The following is a 7,905-nucleotide window of genomic DNA, read 5'->3' as shown; positions in this document are numbered from 1 at the left end:
GAAATTATACATAAAGGTCGAGTTTTTCTTCCCTTCTGTACAGTGGAAGAAACAATTCCTCACTTCCAGCACCATTCCAGAAGAGTCTTTGCCTACTATGGCACCTGAGTTGAGAGGTGCACCTTTAGCAATGCCTTTCACCTCTTTATATTTTCAAGTTAAAATATTTTGTACCGGTCAAGCAGAATGGGAAAATTAGAGGGACTTGGGAGGAGGAGTGATTAGAAAGACAATTCAATTTAAACCTGCTTGAAAAGACAGCTAAAAAAGCTGGTTTGAAATCTCTTCTGCTTTTGGATGCGCCACAGGCACTGGCCACAGCACTGCTCATTACAGTCCCGGAGAACCTTTCCCGTCTGCGTGCTCCTTGCAACCCATCTCTCAATTCTGACCTTGAGTTTTCAAGGGTGGTTTATGGTGCGTATTACTAGGACATGCAGGCACCTCTTGTGGCTTCCCACTGTAAATACCAAGAGAACAAACTCTCTGATTTATTAATCAATTAATTAGATACAATATATTTATGGCTACGGCAGGCCCACTGTAATTCGTTTTAACAAAGTGCTAGGCTGCAGCAGAAAACAAACACACAGTGCATCAGTCCTCCTCCAAAAGGAGGATCCTCCTTCTTTCTAAGCAAAGCCAGTAGCAATCATTTAACAGAATTATTAACGTTTCTGCTGAAATTTGAATTTGTAAATAGCTGGACCACTTGTTGTCTCTTTCTTCACCTTTACTTTATGAGTTTTGTCCTGGAAAAAAGAACAAGAAAAAAATATTTGCTGGCATGCAAAAAGGAAGAAGAAAAACAACAAAAAAAGCCAACCCACCCTCATAAATAAGAAAGTCCCTGTCTGGGACTGACAAGACATTAGTGAAAAATGGTTGCCTTTCATTGTTTAGGTGGGAATTGTATTTCCATCCACTCTTCCCACCTTTAGGTTGTTGGGCACAATCTATTTTGTTCACAAGCACCAGCGAGTGGTGAGTCCCACTGAGACAATTTTTTTGGTCATTGGGATTTTTAAGATCTCATAACCTACAGAAATGGTTCCTTTCCTCTGCTACTTGAAAGTATTGATTTAGTACTTGAGAGATGGCAACAGTATTTTAGAAAATTCTTGTGAGCACCACTTCAAAGGTGAGTCTTTGTCCTTGCTCACATGGTAAAACTTGGACTAGCACATATAGCCATGGTACAACTGAAATGCTTCATCTCCTCGCTTTTTCCCTACTAAAAGGATTAGTTATTTTTAGGAGTTGCCTGGAAGTGTCAGTATAAAATCAGAGTGAAGAAACACATATATACAAAACTAGATCTAATGACCTTAACAAAACAGATTCAAAGAACCAGAACTAAATCTCTCACCAAAAGATCTTTACGTGTCTGGATTTTCTGTGCAATAACAAACATGGCCTTTTCTCTTTCAATGCGCTGCTTCAGCAGGTCATACTGATTCTTCCTTTGCTGGGCTAATTTCTGGAAGAAGAAAAAGAAGCTGCTTTACGACAGAGAGCAACAAGATGCTATGGTCTGTAACCAACCTGTTCTGAGGCACTAGGACCACACAAACATTTTTTACATTTTAAAATCATATTAAATAATATTATTTAAATTCTGTGGCTGGATTCCAGAACAATTTTAACCCCTAGTATGAGAACCAAGATGTTTTCTAGTTAGGACTTAATTCCTAAATCCAAACACAAAAATCCAAACCTCTTCCAATTTGGTTTAGATGCTGTGCAACCTTGTTCAGTAAGTGGCTGGAATTTAATTTTTCTAAATCCTCTGAATTTCAATGCTGAGTGCAAGAGAATATCTAACTCCTTAACAAAAACCCAGTTTATCCAGAGGAGAAAAAAAAAAAAAAAAAAAGACCAGAGACCAATTCCTGAAGTGCTTAGAAATTGCACAGAGGCCTCTCATAATGCAACTTGTTTGGTCACGTTTACCTACTAAGAACGGATGGCTTTCCCAGCACAAAAATGGTATTACTGCAGGTGTGATTTAGGTAATTAAATTAAGAAGAACAGATCCCAACATGTTTAAAGTATGACTCAGATGTTTAGAGGATAAAATTGTCGGTCTACGACTTGTCCAACTACTTTACTGACAAGCCAAACTGAGAAAGCTGGCAAGAAGAAAGGGACCACAGGGTGTTTGTTATCTGACATCTGATTTGGAAAAAAAACAAGTTACAAATTTACCAATCGGCATTTTAGACAACTTTAATTTTACCTTACACATACCAACTCAAACTTACAGGACTGCCCAATATATCTAAACTAATTAAGTGGTATTTACAGTGTTAAAGCCAAGTGTAGCTACTTCTGGGACAAAAGCACTGTGATACTAAATCATCAGAATCAAAGTTGATTGCGTAAGCAACTCATCCTGAAGAATCACAGAATACTTTAAATAGGAAAGCCAGGAATTAAGATTATAGCTGAAATGTCTCTAAGAAGGGGGGAGACAAATCCTGAACTTCAAGCCACATCAGGCTCAGAACCTAAATGAAAAATACTGCAAGATCAGAAACCCAAGAACAGATACATCTATTTTGGAATAAGTTTCTTCACATCCCTATTCAGGGGTGCAAGGGTTTTTGGGGAGCTTTGAAGTGAGACTTAACAGTGGATGCTGCAAAAATCACACTTAAAACACATAAAATCTAATGAAAAGATAGTCACATAGGTGTACGTTGTGTAACAGAGGAGAAATACATGAATTTTGCCAAGGAAACTGCCTAATCAGATCTATACCATTCTGTTCCAGCCTATATGTCACAACTCTCTTATTTATAAACCACAGTGGACTGGGATTCTCTCTCGGTCAGTCCAGGGGAAGATTTCACTGTAGGCTCCAGGCACTTGATAATTAAGTGACATTCACTACAGCCTTATATCACCAATAAAAGTTTTAAGACAACAGAAGAACTTTGTTCTCCACAACCGTCCAACAAATCCTTTCTAGTGCTTATTATATGAAATGTGTAAACCATTAAGAAAACTGTAAGACAAATAGCGGGAGTACCTTTAAGTGGGCAGGATCAGTAGCTCCCTTCAGCGTTTCTTTCTGCAATGTTGCAATGGTCGGTCGGTTGTACACTCTATCTACGAGCTCTGGAACGGTATCCAGATGAGTTGCAATATCAAACTCCTGAACTATAAATAAAAAGAAATTTAGTAATTAACTCACATGGACTTCTTTGACTAATGCTCAGCAAACCTTCCAAACATGTAGCTTAAGTACAACCAGCAACGGAAGCCCCAGCAACATAGCTCCTGCAGAACTGAGGTCTTACCTAGTAACCAAAAGAGATTTCTAGAGCACCTGAATTATTATTCCTGGGGGAAAAAAATACCTTTTTTTAATGACAGTGGCATAAAGAAAGCACGATGCTATTTTAAACAGCATACAAAAAAGCATCACAGAACAAGTTTTCTGATAAAGCCTATTTAAATCTTACCTTCTTTTTTGGTATCAAAAAAGAACACATGCTGGTTGGGGTTCTTCCCCTCGGCATCCAGGAGATGGAGCTCTGACTTCAGCCGCTCGATTTTCTGCCGGGAAAAAAAATTACAGTTTTGCCACACAAGGTAAATAACTCCATGAAGTCAATTCCAGTTTGTTTCTCAAATGTACAAGCATCTGAACTCTTCCTTCTTTTTTAATCTTTGAAAATACATCTAGTGTATATTTATGTCACGTCTTCATAACCTTTTTGAGTAGAGGTTAACAGTAATTTCTGGTATTTCCCAGCCAAATACATAAGAGATCAATTTTCAAAACAGTAAGTATCAATATGGCAGACAAAGTAGGAACGATTACCATGAAATCACAAGCAAAAGCATGAAGGAAAATTCAAGGCTGACTTTATAATTTTTCATCTGTGGTGATGGTGTGTGAATCAACATCAGAGCATGAAACATTTTCATAAATGGGTCACATTTCTGTTGACTGACTGCCTGCCATACCCAAACAACCCACTGCAGTAGCAGTACTCCTCAATTCTTTATAAATATGAGAAGCAACACTATGTGTTTATAATGTCTGAAATTTACATAAGAAATTGCCATGTTTTATAATAATGCACAGTAGTTTTTATTATTCAGTATACCTTTAGGTTCTGTATACAGAGCTCCACTGACATTTCCGTCTGTCACTTCCACTATCACACAAATCAGATTTCACTAAACATAAAGCACAACAGACAACAACAACAAAACCCCACACTAAAAAGCACAATTCTGAGCAAACCGGAAAACACTAAAAAAGTGAAGTATTACCTTGGCTTCTGCCACTCTTTTCATTTCCACATATTTAATATCCTGCGTCCTCATCAATTTCACCTGTTCAGGGGTCACTTCATCCTTTGGCTGCTTTATTTTATGAACTCCATCCTAAAACCAGATGGAACATAGCACTTGCAGACAGATACCATTCCAGCTATAGTGTACTACAGGTCCTAATAATAAAAGCAAAAGAACCTTTTTGCCCTTTGTCCCTCATTTTCTTCAAAGCCTTCCACTGGCACCAAACCAAGCCTACTAATTTATTTACTGATTTATAAATTAAAACTAAAACAAGGTAAAAAGAAATTATGTTGCTTACAAGTAACAGAGTGCAACCCTGCTTGAAGGCAATTTACTTTCTCACCTGGAGCTCTGTACGTATCATTTTAAAATAGAACTCATCAGGATTCTTGTCCAGAGCTTTCTTCTGAAGTGCTCTGAGGGCATTCTGCTTCTTGTGATAGTCACTGCGGGTGAAAAAAAGAATAAAACCAAAGTTGTTCAGCAGTTTCTCCACATTCACACTCCCCAACAAGATGCTGAGTCCTTAAAAGTGATGCTCTGAGCCTTGAGACCTCACACAAGACTCCACATATAGAGCTGGCCACCCGAATTACTTTAGCTTTAGTTTATCCTTTAACAAAGCTGGAAACAAATAGTGTCCAACAGTAAGGGTCAGAGGAGTAAAGGAAACACGTTCACCCATTCTGCAAAGCTTAGACAGCTGCTCAGGACTCCCTAGATCTTCTACAAAGTCAGCCGTTAAAGATGGAAGATAATGCTTCTAAGTCCTGCATTGATCATAATAACAACGATTTTGTGAGGCCTTGGTCCTACACGTCGCCCTCCCCCGCCTCAGGCACAGGGATACGGAACGGTCCGCACAGCAGCCTGGCAGGTGGGATCGGACACAGCGGTTCCGGTGCGCTGGAGAGCGCTGGCTCCTCACGCCGCCTCTGCAGTGCGCGGCATCTCGGCGCAGGCACCGCTGCGGCCACAGGCAACGCGCTGGAGCCCAGTAACACTCGTGAGCGCCGCCGGGCCGAGCCCCCGACCCCGACCCCGGCGCTGAGGCCGCACGTCGCGCCCAGCCCGGGCCATCCCCCCCCTTCGCAGCGGCCCGACTCACTCAGCGCGGAGCCTGTAGTCCTTCTTCTTTTCTAGCAGGCCCAGCTTCCTCCGGGCGGCGGGCTAGGAGGGAAGGTATAGACAGCATAGGCGGCCGCCGCGGCCCGCACCAGAACGGCCCGGCCCGGAGCAGCCCGGCTGAGGCGGGGGAGGCGGCGCGGCCCAGCGCACTGACCTGTGACCGCTCGCGGTGCGGGCGCTGCCCCGACTTGGCGGCTTTCCTGAAGGCGGACGACATGGCGGCGGCGGGAGCAGTAGCCTCCGCTCGCCTCACTCAGGCCTCCCCACCGCCGCAGTGCCCCGGTGCGGCCTAGTCCCGCGCAGCCCGCTGCCGCCGCCACGCCGTCGAACACCGTGCGCTGGGCGGTGGCAGGAAGGGGCGTGGCCTCGTAGGTGAAGGGTCGCGCTATGCTTGCCGGGAAGTGGCGCCATCTCCATGGCGACGGCGGGGCCCGGTGCCTCAGCGCTGCCCCTGCCCGGCCGGGCCCCGCGGCGGGAGGCCGAGCGCGGCCCCGTCAGCTGCTGCGCGGGTGGGAGCCTGGGCCCGCCCCGACCGCCTCCGGGCCGGGGGCGTCTCTGCCGGTGTGCGGCCTTGAGAGCCCGGCCGGAGCGCGGGCACCCGCGCCCTTTCCGGTGCCGCTCGGCGGCAGGGCCCGCTCGGGAGACTCGGCCCCGGTGGGAGGGGAGTCTGGCGACTGCGGGTGGCCTGAGTCCCGGAGCGGAGCCCCGCCGCTGCTGGGTCCCCCGGGCTCCGGCTCGCCCTGCGCGGCCCCTGTCCGCGCCCTGCCGGGGTGCGCAGGCCGGGCTCCGAGCGGCAGCCTCGGTGACCGGCGCGGGGAGGCGGCCGGGCACGCCCAGCCCCACGCGTGTTTGAGCCGCGGGGCGCGCTGCGAGCGCAGGGCGGCGCGGCGAGGGAGCGGCGGCTCCAGGAGGGGGAGCCGCAGGGCCGGCGGTGGGGAGCGCTCCGCGGGGCCGCCTAGTGTCTAGCACCCGCAGCCCGAGCTGGGACTGCCCCGTGGGGCGGGAGCCGGCGTGTCTCTCCGCTGCCCCTGCCGGGCCCGCGGCCGGCGGCTCTCCCGCAGCCCGCCGCAGCCCTCCCGCCACAGCCCCACGCCTGCCCAGCTGAGTAGCGGGGAAGCGCGGGGCGGGCTCTGGGGTGGGCCGCTCTGAAGCGAACGGGGAGGCGAAGGACCGGTGCTGGGCCGGCTGTCTCGGGAGGGCGGCACCGGGGAGCATCCCGCGGGGACCGGGGCCGCGCCGCCCCGCTGCTGCAGCGTCTGCGCGCTCCCACCGCCGGCGCGGCCCCCTCCTGGCTCCGGCGGCGGGCGCTTGTGCGGGGCGGGTACAGGGCGGCCGAGCCCGCCGCCCCCGGAGCGGCCCGGCCCAGCCCGCCGCGCCTGAGCTCCGCCCCGGGCCGGGCTCCTCGCCGTGGGGCTGGGGAGCCGCGCCGAGCCTGGCCAGCGCCGGGCGAGCAGCGAGTGGGGGCGCGCCCCGGGACACCGACCAGGTGGGTCGGGCCGGGCCGGGCGGCGGGAGGCGGCGGGGGCCGGGGCCGGTGGTGGGAGCTGCCGCCCGCCTTGGCCCCGGGGTGCGGGGGGCTGGGGGAAGGCGCCTCGGTGGCGGCCGTCCCCGGCACTGGCGGGGGACGGGGCATCCCCGGGGACCCCGGCCGGGTTTGCTGTGTCGTTACCCGGGATGTCGCTCTCCCGGAGAGCCCCGCTCTGGTGTGTGCCGCCGAGCGCGGCTCGCTCGCTTCCTAAACAAAAACGAACAAAAACCTTTCGGCCTCGTCTCTTTCCCAGACCGCGAAGTTGCAATGTTTAACCTGTGTTTTATTAAGAAAGCTCTGAAACTTTATCCAGCCAATAAACCCTGAACTAAACTTAAACCAAATGCCCAAACGTAGTACAGGGAATTTTTCAACACATCCTAAACGGTTGCTATGTTTCCAGAGAATCGCCGGGTAGCTATGGGGGAAGACTGCTCGCAGCCTTGCTTTTTTTGTGTGTGTGTGCTAAACAAAGACTCAAGTCACAGTTTGAATTTTGCTATTAAAAAACAGCTCAGCATCTTTTCAAAGTGTTTTTTTACTAGACACGGGTTTGTTTCCGTTTTTTACATTTTCTTACGGGTAATGTTTTCTTTTTTGGTTTCCAGTTTTGTCAGTATTTTGTACTTGTGGTTACATTAATCGCTTTGACTCTTTCATGAGAATTCATGGAAATGTGGATGTACTTTATAGTTAGCTTGGGTGAAGACGTTAGTAGGAATTACCTTCCACTGACTCAAAGCTGAAATGGATGGTGTACGGCAGTGGTTACTTACTTTCACGGTGCAGGCTTTGTGGTCTCTATGCTTAGATTTTAATTTAATACATTCGCTGTTCCTCAGTTTTGAAAACCATAAAGAAACCTTTCCACAGTGGAGAGCCTGTGGCAGGAGCACAGGGAAGGCTGGCCAGGACCAAGCCAAGGGTCTGAT

The 7,905-nt window shown here is 49.0% G+C and overlaps 2 protein-coding genes across 4 annotated transcripts in view; one reads left to right on the top strand and one right to left on the bottom strand.

Annotated features, from left to right (window-relative positions):
* Nucleotides 1-461: 461 nt before the first annotated feature.
* Nucleotides 462-5,803, bottom strand: UTP11 (UTP11 small subunit processome component). The gene is made up of 8 exons (XM_055704717.1): nt 5,600-5,803; nt 5,426-5,487; nt 4,661-4,763; nt 4,291-4,404; nt 3,471-3,564; nt 3,035-3,165; nt 1,370-1,480; nt 462-752 (listed from the first exon to the last, which is right to left on the bottom strand). Exons 1-8 carry the CDS (start codon nt 5,660-5,662, stop codon nt 669-671), a joined length of 762 nt encoding a protein of 253 aa, XP_055560692.1. The 5' UTR covers nt 5,663-5,803; the 3' UTR covers nt 462-668.
* Nucleotides 5,804-6,411: 608 nt separating this feature from the next.
* FHL3 (four and a half LIM domains 3) overlaps nt 6,412-7,905 on the top strand; it is a 29,385-nt gene continuing 27,891 nt past the window's right edge. Inside the window, exon 1 of one of the 3 annotated variants that reach the window (XM_055704716.1) lies at nt 6,412-6,545. The gene's annotated coding sequence lies outside the window, so the exon portion shown is untranslated. Of the gene's footprint in view, nt 6,546-6,595; nt 6,932-7,905 lie in introns of those variants that run through there. The other 2 variants (XM_055704715.1, XM_055704714.1) reach the window with 2 other exon arrangements.

The sequence above is a fragment of the Falco cherrug genome, chromosome 3 (assembly GCF_023634085.1).
Source record: "Falco cherrug isolate bFalChe1 chromosome 3, bFalChe1.pri, whole genome shotgun sequence".
NCBI classification, from domain to species: domain Eukaryota; kingdom Metazoa; phylum Chordata; class Aves; order Falconiformes; family Falconidae; genus Falco; species Falco cherrug.
The sequence above is the reverse complement of the archived record's forward strand: the minus strand, read 5'-3'. Positions and strand labels throughout refer to the sequence as shown.